This window comes from Erithacus rubecula, assembly GCF_903797595.1.
Source record: "Erithacus rubecula genome assembly, chromosome: 27".
In the NCBI taxonomy this organism is placed as follows: domain Eukaryota; kingdom Metazoa; phylum Chordata; class Aves; order Passeriformes; family Muscicapidae; genus Erithacus; species Erithacus rubecula.
The window spans coordinates 2,268,089-2,295,238 of NC_136679.1; the positions used below are offsets into that span (position 1 = coordinate 2,268,089).

General features: G+C 54.9%; 2 protein-coding genes across 7 annotated transcripts in view; both read right to left on the bottom strand.

Moving 5' to 3' along the window:
• ZNF385C (zinc finger protein 385C) overlaps positions 1-27,150 on the bottom strand; it is a 61,079-nt gene that overhangs the window by 6,496 nt on the left and 27,433 nt on the right. For 4 of the 6 annotated variants that reach the window (XM_079328003.1, XM_079328002.1, XM_079328007.1 and 1 more), the window contains 2 exons: positions 7,239-7,381; positions 2,130-2,240 (listed from right to left, as the gene is read on the bottom strand). In XM_079328003.1, the coding sequence (XP_079184129.1) occupies positions 2,130-2,240; positions 7,239-7,381 (254 nt within the window). Of the gene's footprint in view, positions 1-2,129; positions 2,241-7,238; positions 7,382-23,959; positions 24,194-27,150 lie in introns of those variants that run through there. The other 2 variants (XM_079328006.1, XM_079328005.1) reach the window with 1 other exon arrangement.
• Positions 11,997-15,883, bottom strand: LOC306812996 (uncharacterized protein C17orf113). The gene is given in 3 exon segments (XM_079327993.1): positions 11,997-13,537; positions 14,478-14,995; positions 14,998-15,883. Coding segments are annotated over 3 exon segments (2,109 nt in total). The 5' UTR covers positions 15,056-15,883; the 3' UTR covers positions 11,997-12,004.

Sequence of the window (27,150 nt, forward strand, 5' to 3'; positions counted from 1 at the left end):
GAGGTGTAGCACAGAAGGATTGTTTGCAGTGAGGTGTAGCACAGAGGGATTGTTGGCAGTGAGGTGTAGCACAGAGGGGTATTTGCAGTGAGGTGTAGCACAGGGGAGTGTTTGCAGTGAGGTGTAGCACAGAGGGATTGTTGGCAGTGAGGTGTAGCACAGGGGGGTGTTTGCAGTGAGGTGTAGCACAGGGGAGTGTTTGCAGTGAGGTGTAGCACAGAGGGATTGTTGGCAGTGAGGTGTAGCACAGAGGGGTATTTGCAGTGAGGTGTAGCACAGAAGGATTGTTTGCAGTGAGGTGTAGCACAGAGGGGTATTTGCAGTGAGGTGTAGCACAGGGGGGTGTTTGCAGTGAGGTGTAGCACAGAAGGATTGTTGGCAGTGAGGTGTAGCACAGGGGGGTGTTTGCAGTGAGGTGTAGCACAGGGGGGTGTTTGCAGTGAGGTGTAGCACAGAGGGATTGTTTGCAGTGAGGTGTAGCACAGAGGGGTGTTTGCAGTGATGTGTAGCACAGGGGGGTGTTTGCAGTGAGGTGTAGCACAGGGGGGTGTTTGCAGTGAGGTGTAGCACAGAGGGGTATTTGCAGTGAGGTGTAGCACAGGGGAGTGTTTGCAGTGAGGTGTAGCACAGAGGGGTATTTGCAGTGAGGTGTAGCACAGGGGAGTGTTTGCAGTGAGGTGTAGCACAGAGGGATTGTTGGCAGTGAGGTGTAGCACAGGGGGGTGTTTGCAGTGAGGTGTAGCACAGAGGGATTGTTGGCAGTGAGGTGTAGCACAGAGGGGTGTTTGCAGTGAGGTGTAGCACAGAGGGATTGTTGGCAGTGAGGTGTAGCACAGAGGGATTGTTGGCAGTGAGGTGTAGCACAGGGGGGTGTTTGCAGTGAGGTGTAGCACAGGGGGGTGTTTGCAGTGAGGTGTAGCACAGAGCCATTTCCCTTCTCTCCCCAGCCTGCTCTGACACCAACATATTGAGGCCAAGGTATCACTCTCTAAGACATCACCACATTGCTTGCTTGGCGAGATAAGGACCCTGTTCTGATTAAATGCACCAAGTCATTTCTAAAAGCAGCTTTCAGGCAAAATTTATGACTCCAGAAATGTACAACGAATTGTTGCTGTAAAAATGAAATAAAGAGGTTCTTTGGTGGGGAGGACACATCACCCACTGTATCCTAAGGGATGTCCAACACATGGTTCACGTCCTCAGCTCTTTTCTCTCCATGAAAATTGGATAATGAAGCACAACTCTGATGGATTCATGTCTGCACCAAACTGATAAAAATGGCCACCAAAAAAAAAATCCCCCAAGCACTGGTGTCCTCCCAACAGGGACAATGCTGCATTGTCCCCCAAAACAACCCTCGTTTGGCAATTTATGGAGAGGAACCCTGGTATGAATTAGACACTGTACCCCTGAGTAGGACAGATTAATTTGCACAGCATTCCTGGGGGCCAGCTGAGGATTCCCTGGCTTGGCAAGGGGAAGTATCCTATCCCATCCCTTCCCTTCCCTCCCCCTGTGGCTTTCCAAAGGCTGGGAATGGGGGCTGGGGCTGTGGCTGGTTCGTGGGAAAGCAAAGGGCCAGTCCAAGCGTGGTGCCTCATTAGCAAAAACAATAAACTCGCCCTGGGTAACAGGGCTGGAACGGGGCTGGGTGCAGCTGAAGTAGGTCACAGGCTCCATGCTGGAACACCCACGGGCTGTGGGGGTCTGGGCCAGCCAGGGGGACCTGGAGGGACATGGACAGAGTAGGAACAGGGGCATGAGGTGCTCACTGGGAGCACATAGTGGGACTGACTCTTCTGGAACAGCACCTCTAGCCTGAAACAGGGAAGCAATGCTTTTTCTGAGCTGCTTGGCCATGGAGAAGAATCATGAAGCCCAGAACCAGGGAGTTTTGCTGCCAGAGCAGCATCAGCCCCAGGCACTGCAGATCCAGCATGGCCAGGATGGGATGGCTCCTCTGCAGGCAGCCCAGGGAGGCAAGAGCAGCTCCAGCAGCCACAGCCCCCGTGCTGGAGGACACTGAGCACCAGCAGCTCCAGTGGATGGGACTGGCCCATCATTAGTGATGAGGGGCTGGCACCATGCCCCTGCTCACTCCCAGCCCCACCTGAGGCCCCACTTACAGCAGAGTTGAAGCGCAGGTGGCAGATGTTGCAGGAGATGAACTGCTTCTTCTTGAGCGGGGCTGGCACGCCGAAGGTGTGGCTGATCACTGCCTTCTGCACCGGGTCCATCTGGAAGGGGAGGGAGGGCACAGGCTGCCTGGGTGCTGTGTCCTGATGGCTGGCCCAGCATGGCACCATGTCCTGGTCACCCCCACACTCCCAAGGAGCCACTGCCAACACCACAGAGCTCACATGGGGTGGCTGGAAGGAGCAGGGGGCTGCATCTGCCAAGGAGCTCTGCAGCCATGGAGGATCCCCCGCACATGGCAAGGTGCTGTGTCAACATTGGCGCCTGTCCTGCTCAAACCATTTCTGAATCCATCAAATACACAAGGTCTGAATGTTGGCTGTGGTCTGGCAGAAGGGATGAGACCCCATCTTCTCCAGTGTGTGCCCAAGTCCCCTCTCCCCCCACACAGACACTTGTATCACAGGTGGCAAATTACCTGTTTCTGTTTGAACCTCACTGGCTGCTCTTGACTTCAGCAGGAGCAGAAATCATCAAAATGGAGGACAGAGGTGGCCAAAACAAACATCTGGCCATTCATTCTCCATGTGCTCTTCACCAGAGAGTTGGAATGTTCCCATTCAATGCTAAAGGCACGAGCAGGGTCATGTGTGCCAGCCCGTAGGACACTGACAGCCCACGTGGGTGCCAGGGCAGGAGGGACACCAGTGCTTGCTGACACAGACACAGCTCACCCAAGATACAGTGCCCACAAAAGCCCCTCTGGGCTGCCCCACTGCTGCCCTGATGTGCTTTTCACCTGCTCAAACCCAACAATGACAACTCAGTCACTGGGCTGGGCACACACAGAACCACTTTGATGACCTGCCAGGAGCCACGCGTGTCCACCAGCCCTCTCAGAGCTGTCCTGGGGCCAAGCATGTGGCCAGTGCCAGCCCCTGACCTGTCTCCCCTCAGGGCTCGGCCTCATTCCACAGCCCAAGCACCAAACTGCTTCCAAAAGCCATAATTGTTTTTAACAAAATGCATTTATTAAGGAAGAAAACATAAGAATAACCTCTTTGTCTGAGCGTGGCTCCAATCTATAATGCGAGTATTGTTCCCTAGCCTGTGGCACAGGGAGATTATCTTATCTGAGTCCTGCTGTCAGGAGAGCCCGGGGTTTTCAGCGATCCTATTTCTCTGCAAAGCTATTTCACTGCACAGACAGGTGCATCAGTCTTCGAGGCACATGCCTGGACAACAGCACCATTATCAAGACCCTAAATTCCTTTCCAGGAGTGAGCAGAATGGTAAAAGCAGGTGATTAATGAAGTGCCTGTTTGCTATGAAATTTTACTCACTTATCTGGCATATAAATGAAGAGGCATTTGGGGTTCAGCAGAGACCTGGAGGAAGCTACAGATGGCCAAGATGCTGCTCCATGCCTGACAACAAACAATGTGCTGCTGGCAGCACCCCCATGCTGCTGGGCTAGCACTTGTTTTGCAGAGAAATACCCATCTTTCTATTCAGCAAAGAAAAATGGCTCCAACCTCCCCAGCACTGTCAGCCACCAGATTCCAGCTGGTTGAACCACCAGCTCCCACCAAACAACACTGGCAACCTACAGAGCACTGCCAGCTCCCACGGGCTCATCCACACCCTGAGCACTGCAGCATGAGCAGCCTTGGGATGGGAGGAGGGTGCAGAGGGGAGGGAGATGCTGGCACAAGGACACAAATGAGGCCAAGGACTGTCCTGGCCTCATTCTGAACGTGCCAGTGAAGCCAGTGGCAGCAGGGCCATGTCTGAGTCTCAACTATACAGTGGTGGTGCTGAACAGCCCCAGCACAGAGTCTCCTCATCCTCCCAGGGTTATACCAGGCTGATGGCACCAACCTGGGTCTTTCTACCTCCTGTGCTTTTGCCAAGTCCACCTTGGCAGAGCAATGAGTTGTGTCCACCAGAGCACCTGCAATGCTCTGGGCAGGCACAGGACTGATGAGCTCTCAGGGCTGGGCTGGCCAGCACACTCAGACCTGGCTGCTCACCCCAGCCCCAGCCATCCCAGCCAAGGCACGTGCAGCTGGTGGCTATTGCTGCTCCTGCTGTCCCAAAGTGAACACCAGCACTGTCTCAAGCCTCCAGCTGCCCACCCCCACGGGAGCATGAATGGTCCCAGGTGCTTTGTCAGAAACCCAGCCTCTGGATGATACAACTGTCCCTGAAAAGGGCCCCTGGGATCTCATACCCTGAGACAATGAAACTTTTTCTTAGGATGAGTCATGTTAGAGAAATGTCACCCATCTACTGAAACCCCTGATATCATTTAGGATTTCTATTGGTCTTTAACTTTACTAGATGATTGGTCTTTCCTCACCTAGAATCTCAAAGTAATTGGATAATTCTCAACTTATGATTTTACTGGTTAGAATCTCAATTCCCCTAAACCCTCTAAAAACCCCTTGCTATGCTATGTATCCAGATTTTGCTGGTAGAACCCTTCAAAGAAATAAAGCTACCTTCAGAACTTCTACAGTGACTCCTGGGATCTCATTCCTAGCTAGCTGAGAATTCTGCCTCGGGGGCTCCTGGGGCTATCCAGACCCTGTAGCAGCCTGAAGCTAGACCCATCCTAGCTCCAGCAGCTACACCAGTCCAGCTCCATCCTGCACTGAGCACATCTGAAGCCTGGTGTCACCTGAGAGCCCTTGTGCTTCTCCTGAAAGCAAACACAAACATCCCTCTATCTCCTCCCCAGCACATGCCCTGGCAGCTTTCTGGGATATGGAAAAGCCCCTGCAGCTCCCGTGGGGCTGCCTGTGCTGCAGCCGTACATACCAGTGCCTGCAGCCAGAGATTGAGGCTCTTCCTGGTGGTTTCCAGAAGAATGGAGCCAGCAACAGAGGTGGCTTTGAGCACCGTGGTCTTGGGGAGTAAAGATCCCAGCTTTATAGTCAATTCCTATTGACTCACATTACTTTATTTATCCCTGGATGTTCCTGCTGATATAAATAGCGAGCCTTGCGCCGAGCTCCCTGCGGCTGCTGAGGTCAGGAGCAGGAATTCACAGGGATGCAGCATCCCTTCAGATCCTGTCTGCTGACAGGGTTTTACAAGGTGCTGCTGGGTCCTGGGGATTTGCAACATCCCGAGCTGAGGGAAGGGCCTTTGGAGCAAGGAACGTGCCCACAGTGCTCCTAGGGGTTTTATCACCGGTTGTTGCTCTAAGTGACAGGAGGCGGCTTGGAAGGGTTTTGTTCACTCTGGAGTAAAACATCTGTTGGGTTCATGGGAGCCCTGTGACCTGCTCTGAGTGCAGAGTGTTCTGCTGGGCAGAGCAAACAGTTCCTGCTGCACAGGGCATTGCTGAGCCCTCACAGCATCACCAGCCATGCAGGGCATGAATGGGGAACTCCCAGATCCTGCTGTGGAGCAGTGACCTCAGCACGGGGCAGACCCTGATTGCTGCCCCTCTCCTCACACTGAGGCTCAAGGGGAGTCTGACCAGCCTGGCTCAGGATGCAGAGATGTTCCAGCCTTACATCCTGAGGGATGCAGCCTTTGCTCAGGCTCCTCCAGAGCTGCCAGACCAGCTCAGGCTGCAGTGATGCTCCAGCCCCTCATCCTGTGGGATGAAAGCTCTGCTCTGGCTCCTCCACAGCCATCAGCCTGGCACACTCTGAACCTCACCCAGCCTCCTTCAGTCACATTTTCAGTGCATACACACCCCAAAGGGGCAGCTCCTGCTCCTAGACCATCAGCCAACAGCACACATCAGGCTCAGGTCTGAGCTCAGTGATTTACTCCAGGTCCCCAGATAGCTGGGACAGTCTCCCCTGGCACCTCTGTCCGTGTCTGACCCATCCTCTGTGGCAGGAGCCCACACAGAGCACAGCAGCCATGCAACACTGCATGGCTCCAGCAAGTACCAGACTCATTTTCCAAATTACTAATTTTTTAAGAGCAACCAACGTGGGTGAACACACGCTGAGGCAGCAGCAGGTGGGAGCCAAGAGGAGCAAACAACAGGCGTTGGGTCAAGTGCACTCCTGACTCCAGTGACTAAAAAAAGAGCCCAGACAAAAAGAAATAACTATAATGGCATCAAAACCCCTCCTGCCCTGTGTTCCAGCTCATCAACCCAGGGAGAGGCTGGGCTGGGGCTTCAAAAGAGCTTAAAGGGCTCAGACGCCTGAATCCCATTCAACAGCAGCTGGAATCCTGCGCTTAATTTCTGAACTGTCTTTGAGGATCTGAGCGATAATTTGCACCTTCCGAGCACATTTAAGCTCAAAGCCACTCACAAAAGGCCAGCAAGCATGGAGGGGGCCCAGGAAAGTCCCATTTCCAGGTTCATGACAGAAAACATTGGGCATTGACTGAACCCCGAAACACCAGCATGCAGGGCCTCTGGGGCAGAGATGGGGAGCAGCCCCCAGTCCCACTGCCCTTCCCAGAGCAGAACCTGCTCCACAACAATTCTAGGGGTTACAGAGACCCCCATGGGGCTGGGATCAGCCTGGGGGAGCAGTGCAGCATGGAGAAAACACCATTTCATACCTGACATGGTGGTGTGTCCTTGGCCACATCCATGGCTGTTTCACTGTCTAATGGAACATCTCTAATGAGTTGTGTCATCGCCCATCCCAGGCTCTTGGGCTGGTGGTCCAAGGTCAGAGACCTGGAGCCCAGGCAGGGGGTGGGAGCAGCCCCCCAGCACTCTGACTCCCCCAACATCCACGGCAGCAGCCACATTCCTCGTATCTGTAGTACATTTTCTCTCTTTCTTTTCTTTTCCTTATTTAATTTTCAACTAATGAACTGCTCTCCAGAGCTACTTTATTACTATTGATTCCAGGGGCAAAATCCAATTGATCTTGGTTAAAATGAACCATGTTTTTAATTCTGGTACTGACAGGCGCTAGCTGGGCAGGAATCTCTCAGAGCTAAGGGCAAAGTGGGCACATTGAAGTGGTGTCCAGCAGCCAAAACCCCAAGGAATTAAACCAGAAACTACCTGGTAGGGTTCAGAGAGTGGTGCCATGTAGAGGAGGGACTGCTGTCAGGGAGAGGAGGGGTCCAGCAGCTGATGCACATCCTCCCCAGGGACTCACCGTGTTGAAGTTGGGGAAGAGGTTGAGCGGTGATGTCCCGTTGAGCCTGAAGGTCAGAAAGTGCTTGATATCCAAGGGGGGATGAAGAGGCCGGCCAGGGATGGGCAATGATGCTAAGAGGGGGCTGCTGTGTCCAGAGGGACCTGGAAGAGGGAAAGAGCAGTGTTAGCACTGGTGACAGAGCACACAAGACATGGCACACAGGGACATCTGCCATGGATTACAGAATCCCCAAAGGGAAAAATCCCAGCCCTTGGGCACCCCTTTGCCTTCCAAGCTCAACACCAGCACCCCAGTTGAAGCTGGATGCAGCCACCTCTGCATCAGAGCTTGGACACACCCAGGAGTCTGAACCTCAAAAGGTGTCCAAACTTCCCCAGGGAAGAGGGGAGAGCCTTCCCTGGGCTCTGCCATGGAGCCACACAGCCCTGGGCTCCCCCATGCCAGCACCACCAGGGCTCCTCACCAGGAATGGTGAGGTTGTGGCTGCCAAAGGACTGGGGGCAGAGGCTGAGCTGTCCCCACTCCTGCAGCACAGCCGCCACTCCCCGTCCCCCGCAAACCAACCACGCGCTCCAGCGTGAGACTCAAAAATAGCCTAAAGTTATTAAAATGTTCTGTTTCAACAGAAAACACCCGTGGGATAGAGGGAAGGAGGGAGGGAAGGCCAAGCAGAGGGATCTGTCTCCAGCCTGCTCCCCATCCCAACTCAGACTCATCACAGATGATGAGCACAGGAAAGCATCCTGCGAGTGGCAGAGGGAGTCCCTGACCAGCTCTGGGAGCAAGGAGGGGGAAAAGCTAAAATAAAATAAAAAAAAAAAAACTGACCAAACACAATAAATAAGAAACTGTTTCAGAGTGCTGTGAGCCAGAAGGGCTCATTCACATCCCACATGACTTCACACCTCCTCCAACCCACCCACAGCCTCATCTCTTTTCCTGCAGCAGGGACAAGGTCAATGTTCCTCATTCCTTTGGATTTTTTTGAGGTTTGGGGTTTTTTTTCACCTAAAAGGCATCATGGATCCCTTGACCCAGCAGAGCATAACCCCATCCCAACAATCCCCTGGACCTGAAAACACCCTTGTGGGAGGCTGACAGTGGCCAGTATCCACTCCCACAGCAAGAACACTCCACCAGCACCAAGCCTGAGTCCCCCTCCAGCCCCCACACCAGCTATGCAGAATGGGGACCCCAGGCTGGTGCTGCTCCTCACTCTGCTCCACTCCCCCTGTGCTGATCCCAGCTGGTGCAGGATCTGAGACATCTGAAATTCAAAATTTGAGAGATTCCCTGAATTTGAGCAGCCAGTGCTCGTCGCCAGCCCCACGGGCACCAACGACCTCTTTCTGGGCGAGCGGCTCTGCCACGGCACCGGAGCCATCCCCAAGCCAGGCCTGACTCCAGGGAGGAATTACAGTTTGCTTCATCAGGCATGCACTGATCGAGTTAATTCCAGAGTCGCCCAGAAGGGAAATCTGTGAAACCGCTTAAAAATAAATAAATAACATTACAGCAGCAGCGAGCAGGATTGGGTGAGGGGTGCATAATCAACCTTCTGAGGCGTGAAACAGTTCTTCTACATCAGATCATCTGAGACGGCCGGGCTGGCGCCAGAGGAGCTGCCCTGGGACCCCCCAGCACACGCAGCCGGGGCCCCACGCGAGAGCAGCAAAGGCAATTGGGGCTGGATCACACAGGGTTCCACTCATCACAGTCAGAGAGATTTGCACGGACTGCACTGGCCTTAAAAACATAAATTATACACCTATATTCAAAATATATGCAGCTATATATATATGGGAGGAACAGGAGTTGGGCAATCACCTCATCCCCAAAATCAGTGACTACAAGAGGGGATGCTGCAGCTGAAGGGGTTCCCTGCCTGGGGAGCAGCTCCTGCACTGGGCAGGCACAGGATGAGTGCTGGGGGGACACAGACTCCGAGCATCAGCCACCACCTGCAGCAGCTGCTGGCCACCAGTGAGAAGATATGAGAAGGTATGTCAACCTCTTTGACATCCTTGAGCTCAAATTTGTGGATTAAACACATTTCTCGACTGGGATAAACCAGGCACTTAAAGAGAGCTCAGAAACTCTTGTGAGACCTTGCAGATGGGCAGGTCTGTGCCCACTTGGCTTTATCCCTGAAGCAAAAACAAGACCCTGAGGAGCAGGAAGAGGGCCAAGGCCACTCTAGTGAAGCTCCCCAGCATGTCACAACACCCTGCTGGGGCACCCACAGGATGCTCTTGGGAAACCTTTCCAAGGTTAGGGGGGTATGGCATTGTGGGTGCTGCCTTACCTTTGCTGCAGGGCAGATTCCAGCAGCAGCTGAGGGCAGTATTTTTAGGTATTAATTAGACACTCAGTTAAGGGGATTTGCTTTTGGAAGAGTGGCAGGGTCCCAGGTCTGTATAGAATGACACGACCTTAGGCAAGGTGACGGGCATGGCCAGCAGCAGGTGGGGCTGTGCTGGTGAAGAGAACCCCAGTGATGCAGATTTTTGACACAGCCCCTGCTCTGTCTCCCCACATTTTGGCAGAGGAGCCCCCACCTCCACAGCACATCCTGCTGCCCTGACACTGCTAGTCCTCCTGGGACAGAACGTGCTCCAGGCTCTGCAGAGCATTCCAAGGGGCTGGTGCAAGGAGAGGAGCACAGGAGCCACACGTTCCTGGCATGACCACCAGCTGCAGTTTGGGGGGGTTGTCTCTGTGTCCCCCCACTAGTTCCACAGGTCCAGTCCAGGCCTGACCAGGAGATGTCAAAGCCACGATGTCCCTGATGTGGTGCTGCGAGTCCCCTGCTTGGGGCTCAGCCAGAGCCATCAGAGCCTGCATTCTCTACCTGGAGCTCAGCCCAGCTCCTGTCCCACAGACAAGTGACTTTTGTAGGGATCCCTTGGAATTTAAAGTTTTCAGCCCTGCATTTAGCCAAAACTCACCCAAACTGTGTCTGGCTGTCCTCCCCAGCCTGTCCTCCACTCCTTCACTCTACACAGCCACTGAACACACACCTGCACAGGTTTTTTCTCCTTGTCCCTGTGAGGCAGAGTAGAGCACCTGTTGTGCTCTGACACCTGCCTGTGTGAACCTCCCAGAGCTGCCTCTGAAGGTGGCAGGGCCAACACTGCAGGTTCTCATACCAACACGAGTCTGCCAAGCACTCATCTCCGCAGACGCCGCTGCCTCAGAGAGCATCTGGCACGGAGTCTGCCCAGGCCAGATGGAGACAGAGCTGTTTATTCACACACAGGCTCCCTCCTGCCTGGGAGATGTTCTCAGCAAATTTTGATGGTGTCTCTAATTCCTTACCCAGGGCTTTAAAGCTTTTGTCTCTGCCAAGCACATTTCCAGGAGGTTTCCCAGTGCTGATGGCCAGAGAAGAGGAGCTGGACCAGTCACAATGCTGGACCATGATGGCAGCACCAGCGCAGCCCCAGCACCTTTGGGATCTGGACTAGTAACAAACAGATTGCACTGCATTGGACTCCCAGAGCAACCAGACCTGGACTGTGGGGCAGCAGATCTGCAACATCCTCCCTTTTCCAGCTTTTGGCAGCTCCAGCAGAGGACCTGGCACTCAGGATTCAACTGAGGTAATGTTTCATGCTGCTGCACTGGGTTTGTTGCTGATTAGAATCAGTCTGGGCTGAAAGAAACAGCCCCTCAATTAAAACCAGCAAAGCCCTGTCACAGTGGAACACACCAGCAGCACCCCAGCCCCACTGGCACTGCCAGACCCACGGGCAGAGGGGCACGAGCTCCTGGCTGCTGCAGGCACCAACAGCTCTGCTCAGCTCAGGACAGAGAGCAACACTTCAGAGCAGAAGTATGAGCTGAACACCTCTAGCTGGTCCCCAAAGCAGGTGTTGAAGGACTTTCTCCCAGACTGTAAGTTGCCAAGAGCTCAGGGTGCAAAGGAAACTCTGGGACATGAGGACGTTTTGGAAAGAACAAGAATTAGCTATTGATTATTTTTGGACCCCTGCTCATAATTTATTCAGTCGTTGCAAGAAAAAAAAAAAAGTCCTTTTAGCTACTTTATACTTTAAACTTTAGAAAAATTAAGATAGACCTTTTAATATAGATATTTATATATGTATATTTATATATATATACACACATACACATATGTACACAATGATGCATTTCAAGTTTCTATTTCCTCAGCCATTACAATATCATTCCCTAAATCTCTTGCTCTTGAAATGATCATGACTTGATGCCACTGCTAAAAATACCCTGTGCTGTGTGCAAGGAACACCAACACGACACCGCCAGGCATGTTGGGGTCAGCGCAGAGCTCGGAGGATGCGCTGCCTTTTCTGCATTCACTCTCCAGGCTCCAGAATAACAGAAATCCCATCTTTTTGCAGAGCATTAAGCAAAAGCTGCTGGGTATCTCTGTGCAAAGGCAACGTGACATTTGAGCTCAAGAGCTTTGCCTTCATCTCCCTAAAAAAAAAAAATAATTACAAACCCTTGGGAAAAAAACCCTCATCTCAATTTAGGATCTCAGGTGGCCTCAGGATTCTGAATTCTAGGAGATTGAAACAGAGGTTTGGGGCATGAGGGAGGGGTGGTCATGGGACCAGCATGGCTTGGTAAAGGATCCTGTTTTCTCTTCCCAGCACAGAGCAGGTCACCATCCTCTGCACGGCTTTGCAGGGGGATGTTTTCTCTTCCCAGGCCACAGTTCCCTGTGGCTGCCTGGCCCCAGCAGCGAGCAGGGATGTGGAGCTGCCTCAGCGCCACGCTCACTTCACCTGCGCCACGATGAAGCCAGACTCCCTCATGCTCTCGTAGTACTCGATGGCCAGCGCAAAGTTAAACTCGCTGACGGCCGGCCCGTCGATGGCGATCTTCATGAGGTCCGAGAGCCCCTCGGCCTTGGCGTGGCGCGGCCGCCCGCGCCTCAGCAGCTCCCGGCCCCGGCTCGTCTTCTCGGCAAGCACCGAGCCCAGCGGCAAGGCCAGGGCAATGGCGGCCAGCACAGCGAAGTCTGGGAAGAGTTCGTGCATCTCAGAGCTGCTGTAGACCAGCTTGACGCAGAGGTCCTTGAAGGAGAGCTGGCTGAGGCTGAAGACGATGCGCTTGAAGAGCGGGAAGTCGCTCAGGGCGCGCTCGCTCACCACCACCCGTGAGTACACCTGCAGCAGGAAATTCAGCTCGCTGACCCCGTAGCTGCCGATGTCCTCCAGAGACTGGGGGTAGCACTTGGGGTTGAAGATGGCAGAGAAGGAGCTGATGGCCTCCAGGACGCGGCTGGGGAACCTGTCCAGCAGGTTGCCCCGCACTCTCTCCAGGTAGCTGTCCTTCAGGTGCTCAAAGTGTTTCAGGTGCACTTGGGAGCAGTTGGCCAGCTCCACACCTTTGTAGTAGAGGCGGCTCTCGCCGTCCCGGCCGTCCTGCGGGCGCTTGTCCATCTCGCTGAGGAACTCGCGGAGGTTCTGGCCGCTGGTGCTCTGCTGGGCCTGCAGCGTGGTGGCTGTGGCTGAGACTATGGGCTTCAGGATGGAGAGGTCAAAGTCCTCGATCTGGAAGAAGCGACTGAGCTTCTGGAAGATGGGGAGGACATCGAGGAGGATCTTGGTGAAGGCCACAAACTGGAATTTCTTGAGCTCTTCGCAGAGGCCACGGGCCACGGGTGAGCGCTCGGCCTCGCTCTCCAGCAGCAGCACCAGTGTGGGCCACGAGGAGTCGATGGCTTCTACAGCTGGGAAGATAGAAGTCCAATGGATGGCTTTGGGGCTCCCGAGGTCTATCTCACAGAGGTCCAGCACTCTCCGCAGCTCCTGCAGGCTATTGCCTTCCCTCTGGAAGCTGGAGTAGAGCCTATACACGGCATCCACGGTGGTCTCATACTTCTGGAGGTACTCGATGGTGCTGATGCTCTCGGCCAGCAGCAGGGAGGTGCCGTGGGACAGGCAGTGCACCTCGGTGAGGAGCGGGCAGAGCGAGGTCAGCGCCGTGCCCACCCCGCTCAGCCGCTCGGCCACCAGCGAGGCACTGTCAGCGCTCAGCCAGGTGAGCTTCATGGTGGGGATGCCGAAGGAGCGCATCACCTCACCCACCTTGCCTGCCACAGTAGAGGCCTCCCCGGCGGGCAGCTCGAAGCTGCCCAGGAAGGTGGTGGAGGTCTGCCCGCTGCAGGGGGAGACAGTGGTGGTGAACATGGCGAGGCTGCGGTGCTCCAGGACGTCCACAGTCTCGTCCACCACCAGCCCGATGAACGGCGAGGCTTTGATCCTGTGCCTGTCCTCATTGTGGAGGACTTTGGCAATGGCTGCCTGGGCCAGTTGAAGGAGGGGTGAGGGGAGGGAGAAAGAAACACAAATAAGATTCAGAGGCAGTGGGAGATGAGCAGTACTTGGCACAGTGAGCGGGTGAGCTCCCACCCACAGGCTCCTGCAGTGCATAAGCCCCCGAGCCAGGGAAAAGCCCTTACACTGGTGGTACACACAGAGGCTGGAAATCACTTTCTTTTTCCCTAATAAGCTTTCTCCTCCTGCTCCTGTTTGGCAGCTCAAGCGCTACGGGAAGCTGCTGAGAGCTTGGGGGTTCCTGTCCTGAGATTGTGGCCAGAGTCCCACAGATGCAGCAGGACACAGCACCACCAGTAGCACTGACCCCTCAGACCCCAACATCCCATTCCCAAACTCCCACCTATGCTGGCAGTGAGGCAGGACACCAGGAACCCACCTGCCTCATTCAGCTCCAGCAGTTCCACTTCACTGGCCCAGCTGGAGCAGCAGCAGAATGGGAACATTTTTTCGGTCTTTACTCATTTACTCACATTCCCCCCATTTCAGGCAAACTCTCCAGTTTGGAGGGAAAACTTCCTCTGTGTGTGTGAGTGCTGCAAGGATCACCACAGGCTGGGAAACCTAATTAGTGGGTTTAGTCTATCTGCAGCAAAATAAGGCTCTGCAGAGAGCTGAAAAGCCTGGCAAACGGCCAAGACTCACTAAAAATTTAATTTGATTTTAGCAGGCATGAAGTGTTCATAAAATTCAGAAAATCCTTTCTAAACTCTCCAGCTACTTGATCTTTCTGATCACTCAGTTTAGGGCAAAAAAGGCAAAACCCACAGAGTTCATGTGCTAATTGAACTCCTGAGCTTTCTTCCTGCCAAGCAGCCTGGCAGGCTCGGGGAGCTCCTGCACAACCAGTGGCCACGGGCACCACCCCAGCTGTCACCCAGATGTCACCCCAGCCCCACATACACACCTGCATCTCCCTGACGCAGCCAGGGTGGTAAAACTCGCTGTGCTCCGACGCCAGCAGCGCCTGGCACAGGTTGAACTTCTGGAAGCTGAGCAGGGAGGAGCACTTCTCATCGGGGATGTCCTCCTTGGCCATCCAGTAGACGGTGGTGAGGACGGCCACCTTGGCCGGGTTCACCTCCACCTTGATGACGGGGCGCAGCTCGGGGTGGCCGCGGCTCTGGAGCGCCGGCTGCTCGCGGTTCACGGCCAGCGCCTGGCGGTGCGCGCCCGAGGTGACGTGCCGCAGCAGCGCGTGCCGCTGGAAGTTGTCCGTGCCCACGGTGAAGGCGTTTTCCGCCTTCCCGTGCTTGTTCTTCACCAGTGCCTGCCGACACTCTACGCAAAACATGAGTTTCCTCTCATAGTCAAACTCCAGCCAGGTAAATTCTTCCTTCCAGTGCTCATTGAAATAGCGTTTACACTTTTTATTGGAATTTGAAGTCTCCCCGGCTGGTTTTTTCCCTGGAGGTACCATACTGCTGTGGCTGGGAAATCAACTACGGTTGAACCGCACCGTGCCTTGAGGAGCGACCTGCACATTTAATTTAGTGAGAAGGCCTATTACCACTCTCCTGGTCCGACTGGAGATGAAAGAGACACAAGGGAAAGGGATTAGGGCCCTGCAAACCTCAGCCAGGGCTCAGCTGTGGTGGCACAGCGACAGTGGCACGGTGACAGCAGCGGTGCTGAGGGCAGGTCAGGCTGTGCAACAGCCCCAGCACCACACAGGGGGATCCCATCAAGCACCACCAGCATCACCAGAAGCTCTTGGTGTCACTGGTGAGCCTGGCGCACACACATGGTCCCATCACCACAGGAACACCCACACACTTCCCCCAGGAGCAGCTTCCCCCACTCTGCTGGCACTGGGAAAGTGAGGAAGGCTCAGCGCTGGCTGAAACACCCAAAAAAGAGCGTTCAGCCCTGGAGGAGCAGCACCTGCTGCTGGCAGTGAGCACCAGGGCCCTGGAACTGAACAAGGGTGATGTTCTGGGAGCTCAGACACACGTGCTTGTGTGCACACGTGAACTCTCAGTCCTGCTTTGCTTGTCTCTCTTCCAGGGAATTGCCAAAGCAGTGGCAGGTCCCATGGCAGCAGAGCCATGAGCTGCACATTCAGTGGCATCCCAGTTTCCCCTCAGGGGGTGACACACAGAATCCACTCCAGGCCAGGCTTGCAGATATCTACTGAGCTACAGGCTGCAAAGCACTTAAACATGTAACTAAATCAGGACTTGAAGGGTTTTAAGCATTCACTTGACATTCTCCCTACAATTCAGGCCAACTCAGTCTGATCCTCACATTTCTCCATGAGCTGGACTGAAAATCCAAACTGAGCCTTGATAAAGGTGCTGGTTAAGAGGAGAGGGAAGATAAAAACGCTGCATGGGGAAGAGAACCAAAATGCTCCTGTGGGAGCAGGGGGATGGAACCCTGACAATTCAGGCGTTAGAACACAACCACGACTCCCAGTGCTGTGAATGCCCATCCCCACAGAGCCAGCACTCTCCATGGGGTCCACTGGAGTGACTGGCACCACAGCCACGGGCACAGCGACCCCCTCCACCCCTGCCCCTGGCAGGCACCCAGCTCTGGCTGCAATGGCCCCAGGCGAGGACTCCTGTGCTCTTCCTCTGTCACTGACCCCACTCGCCACCAAGCCATCCCCACAGCCCCCCTAACCTGCTCCAGCAGAAGCTGCTGCCTTGGAAGGGGAAAAAAAAAAAAAAAAAAAAAAAAGAGCAGCAATTAGTGTGTGGGATGCACGGGGCCGGGGCGGGGGTTGGGATGGAGCAGAGCACCGTGACACCCATTCCTACAGCACCCGTGGAAGAACAAGAACAGCGCTGAGCATCGCGGGGGACTCGCAGCAGCTCGGGATGGGGGTCACACTCCGCTCCCCCCAGCCAGCCTGCTTCTCCCCCCGCCGGGAAGTTTGGGCAGGATCAGGATTTACTTGTGGGAGGATAAGCCGCTGCCCTGAGCTTTTCTTTCCCTGGTGCATCAGCCCTGGCTGCCGTGTCGCCGTGCCCGGAGGGTGAGCGGGACAGCCCCAGCGCCCAGCCCAGCGTGCCCACCCCACTCACCCGCCCCTACATACGTACCATGGAAAAGCTGCATAGGCTTTGGGGTGGGGGGGCTTGCAAACTTCCCAGATTTTAAATAGGAAAAAAAAAATAAACACCTAATTAAAATTAAAAAAAAATAAAAAACAACAACAAAACCCAGCCAAGCAACGCAAAGCCAAAAAGCAGCGGGGTGTTTGGGAGGCGGCAGCACCCCCCGCCCCGCAGCCCCCGCAGCCCGCGGCCCCGGGTGCGGGAACAAAGCCTGCGGCGGCCGCCCGCGCTCACCGGAGCACCGGAGCAGCCATCTTGCTGCCAGCACCGTCTGCCTCACGGATGCTCCGGCAGCTCACGGCGGCAGTGGCCACTAGCGGCGGCCGGGATGGGGAAGGCCGCGGGGGCATGGCCGGGATGCGGGGACTGTGGATGCGGTGGCTGCGCCGGGCGCTCCGGCCCCTGGGGACCGTGCCCTGTGCTCACCTGCCGGGATCCTTCCCTCAGGTGCCCGGGTATCCCTAGTCTGGGTGTCTCAGCTGGGAGCCGGGCACATGCAGTATGGTCCTTGGGAGGCAGCTTGGCTGCATCTTGCTCTCCAGGAGCTATGGGGAGCTTCACCCCACAGCGCTGATATCAAAAACAGATATCAGTCTTGCTCTACCCAACATCTTTTCCTCCTTTGCCCACAAGCATTGAGCCCAAATCCCTTTGGATTTTAATTTCCAACGCTCCCCATGTGCCAGGTTATGATGTGAAAAAACAGCGTTTAGGGATGTCTCCCCCAGCAGAGATCCCAGCAGGGTGAGCTGCAGGAGCATTTGCAGCCAGCCAGGATGGGTGTTTCTCTGGGTTTCAGAGGTGTTCTGCAAGCAGCCGTGGGCAGAGCAGCCCCCAGCCATGGATGAGGAGTTTCAGCAGGATCCAAGTCCAAGCCCTTTAGGGAATGCAACAAGGTGTTCCTGCTTACCTGCACTCCTAGCCCATAGCTGCAGGGCTGGGGCTGAAACCCAGCGCAGCTCCCTAACGAGCAGAGGGGTTCCTCACATCCCAAAATACTTTCTTTTAGCAATAAATACAGAAATGTAGACCCTCTTGACTACTTCCAAAAAGAGGACTTTGTGCCACCTTTGCTTTCCCCAAACAAGGCTCCTAAGAACACTAAAATCCTGTGGGACCCCTACTGGGAACCTGGCTCCTTGTTTCGTGCCTAGGAGCTGAAGGATGCTCCCACCCAGACTCTCCCAGTGTGGAGCTGGGCCATGAGGAATGATGTGGCTCACTGGAATTCACCAGGATTAGGAGCTGCTTTGTACCTGGCTCCGGCTGGCTCTGCACCAAGGGGGTCGGGCGGCCCCCGGTTAATTCCTCTCTTTAGCTCCTCCACATATCCCGGGGCAAGAGGCTCTTCCTGGTCTGGGGACATTCTTGCCGAGCCACCTCAGCCCAGGGTTAATGAGAGCTGAAGGTGGTGAAACCAGAGCTGGCTCCTGGGGTGAAAACAAGCCCGATTTATTCTTGTGCTAATGCAGCGAGAAAAGAGGATTGAGCCTTTTAAATTAGTTTTTAGGCAGGAGCCTGCTGCATCCCCTGGTACCATTCCCTGCTTCCCAGCATCCAGAGCAGGACAGCAAAGGTCAGCGACCCCAAATCAGCAGTGGCTGGAACCAACTCCACTTCCCATGGGGACCCCTCCATGGAGTCCCTGCACTGGGATCCACAGGACAAATGGCCTCCAGTTGAGAACATGCTTGTTCTGCCTGCTCCATGCAAGGGGCAAGGCTGAAACCACTGACCCCCTTCTCCCCTGAACACCAATTCCTTCTGGAAAGCCTCAAGCTTCAACACGAATTTTGGGCAGCATTTGCAGGATGTCCCTGACCCTGCTGAGCACTCTGCCCTCACACAGCAGCCGGATGTCAGACGTCCTTCCTAAAGGAACTGGAGTGGAGATACTCCTGTTTACCTCCATGCAGCAGCAGCAGCAGCAGCCTTGGCTCGAGCCAATTGTTGCTATTTTTCCCGACTGTGCTGTGCTGAGGAGCCGGGTGGGCAGGTGCCCTGGTACACCAGCACATCCATCATCCCGCGGCACGAGGGCGGCGGCAGCCATGAGCCACAGTTTCCATCTGAGTCCCAGTTTCCATGGGCATCCCACGCCTCTGGCAGCCAGAGCAGACCCCAGGTACACACACAGCTCCCACTGGGATACTCCTGCCCAATCCCTGACACCCCTTGCAGCACTCCAGCCCCACATCCATGGATGGGCTCCCCAAGGGTTTCTTACTGCATATATAAGCTGAACAGAAGAGACCAAACCCATTCATATTACCCCTAAAAAAATTTAAATCCCCGAGTCCAAAGATATTTATGATATTTTGTTTCCATCCCTGCTCTAAGCCAGTCAGGCTCTGGGAAATGACGCACACTCTTCCCGCAGGGAAGCGGAGGTGCTGGTGCTCCCAAAGCTGCTGACCCTGTGCAGCCCCCAGCTCTCCTGCCCACCCACCTCGCTGTGCCTGGCTCAACCAGCCGCTGGCCAGCACAGGGCATGGGGTAAGACAGACCCTGCTCACCCTCTGCACCCAAAACCCCAGCTGTGACAGCCCCCAAAATGAGCTGGGAGCATGCAGGGGAGGGAGGACTCATGGGAGCTGCCCGGCTGCATCCCTCGCACCCGAAGGTGGTGACAGCTCAGTTCAATCTCTGCCGTGTGTGGCGGAGGGGGAAGGCTGCAAGGAGCCACTGTCTCATGTGGGAGAGAGCACCCAGCACCGTGTCAGCTCAGCCAAATTAAAAATACTCCTGCAGCCCCCGGGCTGGTGCCAGGACGGGTGGATCTGGCAAGGACATGGCCTGCGGGATGTGCAGACCCTGGAAGGGACATGGGGAGAAGGTGATGGGACACACACTCGGGGACCCCAGTATTTCCCAGCTGTGTCGCAGCTCTCCTGCACAACCCAGGGTACTGAGGGGGCTGCTCCTCCTCTGCTGGGAGTGCCCTTCCAGCCCCACTGTGGGCACAAAGACCCTGGCTCCAGCATGCTGAGGTCCTTGTGAAGGGGCTTGGCCATAGATAGAGAACCATGGGGTGCTACTGGAGAAGAAGCCCCTCATCTTGCTGACATGGGCCCCCCCACACACACCCCACAGCCACTGCCAGCTTGCAGGATGCAGCCTCGTGCCTGCACAGCTTTGTCACAACCTTCAGCTGCGTGACTGCAGCTGGCAGGGAACAAGCCTTGAAATAAACTCAGATGACATTCCTGCAAACTCTGGACATGGCCACAACAGGATTACTGAGCTGGGCTGGGGAGGGGGGGGGAGCATGCTCATCTCTTCCTGATGGCGACCCCAGCTCCGGGCTGAGGCTCCTCTGAGCAGCAGCTGAGAAGGGCAAAGCCCTTTTGTCAAGGAGCAGGAGCAGGGACAGGGTGATCTCACTCCCTGGGCTTCCTCTAGTCCATGCACCTGGTCCTTTGGGAGGCAGCTTGGCTGCATCTTGCTCCCCAGGAGCTGTGGGGAACTTCACCCCACAGCACTGATATCAAAAACAGCTGCTGAAGAGCAAACCTGGATATCAGTCTTGCTCTACCCAGCATCTTTTCCTCCCTTGCCAATAAGCATTGAGCCCAAATCCCTTTGGATTTTAATTCCCAACGCTCCCCATGTGCCAGGTAATGATGTGAAAAAACAGTGTTTAGGGATGCCTCCCCAGCAGAGATCCCAATCAGCTCAGGGTCCCCTGTGCCACAGCCAGCAATGCTGCCAGGCTGCTGCAGCCCAGCAAAGACCCCACTGGGCTCTGCAACAGCTCCTGAGGGGCTCAGGGGGATGTGGGCTCATCCTGACTGGAGGCAGCAGAAGGGAGGTGGCAAGAACTGAACACTGAGCTGGGCTCCACTGCCCACCCCTCCCTGACTAGTGGAGTCCTCCTGAGAAATGGAGAGTGCACCAGAGCCCTCAGTGAGTTCAGCCTCTATTCTGGACACTGTTTAAATTGTAAAAATTGCAGCCAAGTCCAATTCATTACAGGCAAAGAACGGCTGACAGAAGTGAAAAGGGAGAAAAGCTCCTCAGATTGATGCTTTCTCACCATTCCAGAGAAATAACCAATTTGGAGCAAATTAGGGGCTCCCATCTCCACCAGCCTTTTGAATTGCCTCCAAGCCAACGCACATTTTTCATAGCGCAGCATTTCTTCCATTAGCAGTGAAAATTAATGATTTCTATTATTGAAGCACCTGAAGGAAGGTGCCTCCCTCACACAGCCAGGGCTGGGCTGGCACTGAGCCCCAGAGAGCCAAGAAGACCCACAAGAAGGGTCAGAGAGGATAAGTGACATGGCCAGGGCCACTTGGTAGGTCAGTGGCAGAGCCAGGCTCTGGCCAGTGGCCATCTCTGCTGGACTGTTCCCTCTCAGAAGTGCCAGAGCACTGCACACAGACCACCATGGTGTCACCCAAACCACTGCATATGACAGTGTCACAGTTGTCCCCTAAACCCCAATAAGCAGTGAAAACACATGGGCTTCAGCCAGTCCCAGCTTTGCTTAGGGGAAAAGGGGAATTGCCCCAAGTTCACCCACCAATTCAGACTTCAGGAAGGCAAGTCCTGGGGGACCAAGAGGGCTTTCAAACCCCAATCCACTCACATATTTCCCCTCCCATGGTTTAGAGAGACCAAAGCCCTTCACCTCCCCTCACCTGCTCTCTGCTCCCAGCATTATTCCCTGAGCACAGTTCCCAGACAGCTGAAGCACACAATCCCCCTGCAACCACATCTGCCCCACGGCCAGGATGGTCATGCCTAGGGTTTGGAAAATGACACACATCTGTCATTATTTTTTAATTAGATTTTTATTTCCTACCTCTAGTATTTCATTGTAATTTCCGCCACTCCTACCCAGGCCATGCTAATATAATCACTCTGGAGGAGAGTGGGAGCAGGCAGCCCACTCCTTCCAACATCCCGCTCAGGAAAGGCAAAAAAAAGCAATCTGCTAAATCCCCAGCCCCTGCAGTCATTACAAGCTCAGGGACATCAGGTGGGTGCTGAAACAAACCATCAAAGCCTCAGTGCCGCCAGCACCTGCCAGGAGCATCAGCATTGAGAAACTTCAAAAAAAAAGTTCACATTTGCTCAAAATACTTGTTAGCGGTTCATTACTGCAGCAAGGTGAGGCATAATTAAAAATGGACTAAAGAGATTTGTCAATTATATCCTCACTTGATGCTGGAAATGCAGCAATATTTTCTAGCCCACATCATCCTGGAGGTCAAGATTAGATGACAGCTTGGTCTAAAAATACTCTGAAGGGGAGGCTGAGGCTGTTGGAGGAGGTCAGAGCCCTCTATGCCCCCCCCCCACCAGTATTGCTCAGGGTTGAAACCAGGGGACAGATGTGTCCCCTAGGACATTGCTTGGAGCAAGACCCGGTAATAAAAACAACTGCTGCATTTATAGAGAAATCCACCCAAAACAACCACAAGGAAAGCTCAGTCCCTCCACCTGCCAAATAAACCCTAAAGCCAAACCCAGCAGCTCAGTGGGGCCAGGCTCCCCACACTGTCACCCCCACAGCACACAGAGTGCTGGAATCACCATGAAAGCACAATCCCATCACCACGTTCTTCCACCTGGAGCAACATGGTCCTGGCATGAGGATCATCAACAAGCCCAAGACACTGCAGGGTAAAAATTGAAGCTTAGGGGCTATTCAACGTTTCTTCCATATCTGAGGCCACAGAGTGAAAAGCAAACTCTGGGGTTGGATTTTTGTCTTTTAAGCCTGCTTTGCCTAACGAGTATTCCAGATAAATATCCCGAGTAGCGTTACATGTTCCAGAGAGACAGGGAAAGACATTTCAGAGAAAATATTGTGTTTCAAACTATTAGAAAGATTAAATTGATCCATGAAGACAGCTGGGGCCAGCTTGATCCATGGGAGACAGATAGCCCAACACGGGCACCTGATTGATGTGCCAGGCTAGCAACATCCGTGTTCCTGCCCTCAGGCACCCACAAGAACATGCCAGCCACACATTACCAGGGGAAGGTGGGTGCATGGCACTGCAGACATGCCCGTGCCTACATGGATGTGCACAGATCCACACTGATATGCACGGAGAGAAGCGGCGCCGCTGCCCACAGGGACGTGCCAGACCCATCGCTGCCAGCAGCCAGGGGCACGCTCCCTCCCCAGCACCTGCCACAAAGTTAGCACTGATAATAACAAAACCATGAAAATTACCAGCCCTGAATCCACACAAAATGAGTCCAAGAACAGCGTCAGGTTCTGTTTGTTGCTGCTGCTCTGCTTTTCGAGTCAAGCCTGGCCACAGAGCTCCACCACCAGCCACTGGCCACCCTCACAAGGACACTCTGGTCACTCTCCCCCAGCCTCATATCACACAAAAAGCATTGAACATTTGTGTTGCAGGTGCAGCAGAAGCACAAGTTGGAGCTGACACCCAGACAAAGAGCAAGGGCAAAATCCAGCCCTGTCAGCACACAACCTTTTCCCTCCTCTTTTTGCAGCCCTGGGAAAAATCAATAAGATGCAGTGAGTCAAACTCAGCTTGAATCCCGTAAGTAATTAGGATTAGCAGGCTGGGAGCCGAGGGAACAGGCTGCCTATGTGCTGGGCGGGGAGGGACCATTTTGTGGGTGTAGGGTACAGCCTCAGCTGATGCAAATAACACGAGCAGCTCTTTAACGGGGTTTTCAGGCAGAACGGCAATAAGGAATGGGAACGACATAATTTGCTTAGAAACAAGAAAATCTCATGAGGATAATTTGGGGTGCTAAGCCCTGCTGGGAACAGGATGGGGACCCCACAGGTCAATCAATAGTTGAGTTTGATGCCGAGCCCATTCCCAGCCCCTCACTCTGATCCCGGACTCCTTGAGTACCGCTTATTCCCGGGGTTCTTTCCCGGCAGTAAATAACCCACCTCAGTGTTTCACTGTTTAGAGTTAAGTTAGTGGCCAAAATCACAAAGTGGAGAAGACCCTCCCCACACACACACAGTCTGCACAGAGCTACCGGCAAAATAAAAACCAATTCGATGTATTTCTGCAGATGAAGAACAGCTCGGACGCTGAAAAGTGCCCTTTCCTCCAGCTGAAGGAACCCGGCAGAGGACGGGAGCGCTCAAGCCGGGGCTCTGCAGGGAGCGGTAGCCCCGGGACAGAAGCGATGCGATTCCCCGGTCCCCTCCCCGCGAACCCCACCGAACCCCCCCGGCCGCTCCGGTCCCGCTGCACCCCCGAGCAGCGGCTCCGCCAGCGGCGAGCCGGGGGATGAAGGAGCGATGGAGAGGAGAGAGATGGAGGGCGACGGGGAGAGAGATGAGGCTGCGGGAAAGTTGCGTTTCACCCACCTAGAAGCATTTTGGATGCGGCTGCGTCGGCTCGGCGCTGCTGGTGCCTCCCGCTCGCCGGGCAGAGCTGCGGGCAGGGCAGGGCCGGGCACCCACGCTCCCACCGCCCCTCGCCCCGCGTCCGGCCCCGCCTCGGCCCCGCAGGAGCGCGGGGGGAGAAGCTGCCGGAGGTGCCGGGTATCAGCGTGGAAATGGGCGGGGGGACCGGGCGCTCCCCCCTCCCCGCACAACCGCCCCCGCGCCGGGGCTGCCCGAGCCCCGAAACTTGGGGCGAGGGGAGGGGACCCCCAACAGCTCCGGGGCTCTCTCGGAGAGTCTCTCAGGTGGCTGCTCTGGGGTGAAACGCCCCCGAGGATCTCCACCACGGGTTTGCTCAGGGAGGGGAGATTCAGCGGCAGGCGCCCACCCCGAGCCCCGGGAAAGGCTCGGCGGCAGCGGGGACAGCGTGTGTCCCTGCCTGGTGACCGCGGCCGTGGGTCCCTGCTCCGTTCAGCCCCAGCCCCGAGTGCTGGAAACACACAGGGTCTGACCCAACCGCATCATCAGCTTGTGGCGTGACACGAGTGGACACGAGCCTGGCCCGGGTGGGGTGCTCATCTCAGCCCTCCGTGATTGGGGTTTTCATGAGCCCAGGGCCTGCTGCCCTTCCCTTCAGCAAAGACCGTGGCAGTTGGGCTCCTCATGGCAGCACCTTCCCCTCTGCTGATTTTTGGCTTTTTCTCAGGAGGCGAGGCTCATGACTTGCTTACATTGCTGCCCTTTAAACAGGGAAATGATGAAAAACCTGCTCGTGAAAAGGGGAAACAGTCACCTCCCCTGCCTCCCTGAACGGTAGACAAGAACAAGGAAGGAATTAAATATTTTTCTCAAGTCAAACAGTGCAAGGAGTTGGGCAGAAACCGCTGGGCCATAAACAGAGTGAAAATGAAAATGTTAAACTATGAGATGCCCGAGATCCTTCCTATGTGCCACAGCCAGACTAGGCGTTTTTTGGGGTAAATCACAGAATTTTAGTGCACTGAAAAACACTAAAGCCATCAGAGCCCCTCTGGGTGCTGCTGCTGGACCGGGGCACACCATGGGTCTTTCTCCCAGACTTCACCCTGGCTCAGCTGGCAGCGGGGCAGCACCGGCAGAGCCCCGGGCAGGGTGTTGCTGTCAGGGTCGTTAACAGCAGCAGTAAGTTTAGCCGGGGCACTCGCTAATCCGGGATTGACAGCTGGCCCCGCAGGCCTGGCCCGGCCTCCCGCAGGCTATTTAAACCCGATATTAATTTGTTTAATGTCATCAGCAGTTTGGCGTTACTGCAAGGAGCGTCGAGCAGAGGGAGCTGGAAATGTAAAGACTGGGAGGAGGGGGCTGACAACCATCCGATGGTTGTTCTCCTTTCCCCAAGGATCACCACAAGCAATTCTGGCATCTCCTGACCTCCAGCCACTCTGGCAAGGACCGGCTGGACCGATGTACAGCCCTGACCCCCTTTCCATCCTCCATTTCCCCTCACCCCCAGCCCTGAACAGCCCCTTCAGTTCTACCCAGCCATTCCCTCAATAAATCCTCTCCCAGCTGTGGCTCACGCTGCATTTATCCCAGCCAAGCGTGCAGGTCCTGGCTGGCACGGCCATGACTGAAAGGGCTCGAGCTGGAGTGACAGGGAGGGGTGGGAGGGAGAAAGGCTGTGGGATGCTGAGCTTTGTGGCCCCTTTGAGGGCAGCTGGAGCGGAGGCTAATTGCAGGTGCTGATTACAGCCCCTGTCATTAACGCCTCCGGCCCTCCCTGCCCAGCCCAGCAGATCTCTGGAATTTCCCAGCTCTGCAGTGTGGGTCCGTCCGGTGCATAACTTGCTATATTTGTCCATGTACCCCAGAGCTGGCATAGGGCAGCAGCACAGACCCTCCCACAGGGTCCAGACCCACATCTCCCTCCCAGTGGTGCTGCCCTACATCCCATGAGCAAAGCCCATGGCTGCAGCTCCCCACAAACTCCACTGTAGGATGAAGCTGCTGAAGCATCTACCCTGGAGTGGCTGAGAAGGGTGCCCAGGGGCCACAACAACCAGCTCCACCATCCCGTGGGAGGCACTAAAAAAACCCAGAGCCAGCACGGGTCAGATGCCACAGCCCTTGGTGGTCACCACTTTCCAACACAGGTTGATATACACATGCAGGACGCTGATGGCTGAGCATCCCAAGAGCGTGGGGATGGAACCAGAGGGTTTCTTGTGAAATGGCTCCAGGCCCCAGCCCTCAGCCTGCAGCTCATCACACACATCCTGGGAGAGGCAAATCCCAAACATGCATTAAGAGGAAGGAGCATTTGCCAGCAGCTGCCTAGAGCTGGGCTTGCTTGGGCAGGTCTGCTCAAATCCTGCCTGTGGCTTAAAGGATGAGGGAGGGCAAGGAGAAGGGGAGTGTGCTCAGGCTGAGTTGGGGCGCCAATATCACAATTTCCTTGGGTTCTTTGTGACAACAGACTCCAGGAACCACAACAGAGGGATCACTCCGAACCCTACTGAGGGCAGTGTTAAATTTTTTGCTGACTGAGGATGGTCCAGGACTGGCTCTTCCCAGCCTTAGACTCCAGAGGCAACTGGGCAAATAGTGACCAGAAGTGGGCAATGAATACATCAATAAAGGTGGAGGGAGACAGGGATAAAAGCCCAGCCAGAATTGCTCCCCTGCCCAAGTCTGCTGAGCCTTCCAGAGCCTTTCTGGCTGACTTTATTCACCAAGGATTTAGGGTATAATTTGGGGGTGAAAGACGCCAGATAGGATCAAGACTGATACACCTGGAGGATGTGTATCAGCTTTCTTCTGCTCTGTAACTTGAGCCCCATCAGAAGCAGGAGGCTCCGGCTGAAGCAGCCGCTGGCAGTTCATCCCTGCCGGGCCAGGAAGGCAGGCACTGACCTTTCCTGCTCCTGAGTTTGCTCAGGATTAAGGTAACATATTTTAAGTGCTGAATCCTCCTCCCCTGGGGGGCTTCCCACACAAAGAGAATGGGGTTTGTGGCTCACAATCCCCTGTGATGCCCTGATAAACAGAGACTTGCCCAACTGCTGAGTTCACAGTACCCACCCATTAATTTTTTTTTAATTAATCCCCTATTTTTAAATTAATCTTTCTTGCAGATTTCTGCTTTTATGCATTTAAAAGGAGCAAACCTGGGAGCTGTGTGTCAGTGGAGGGGT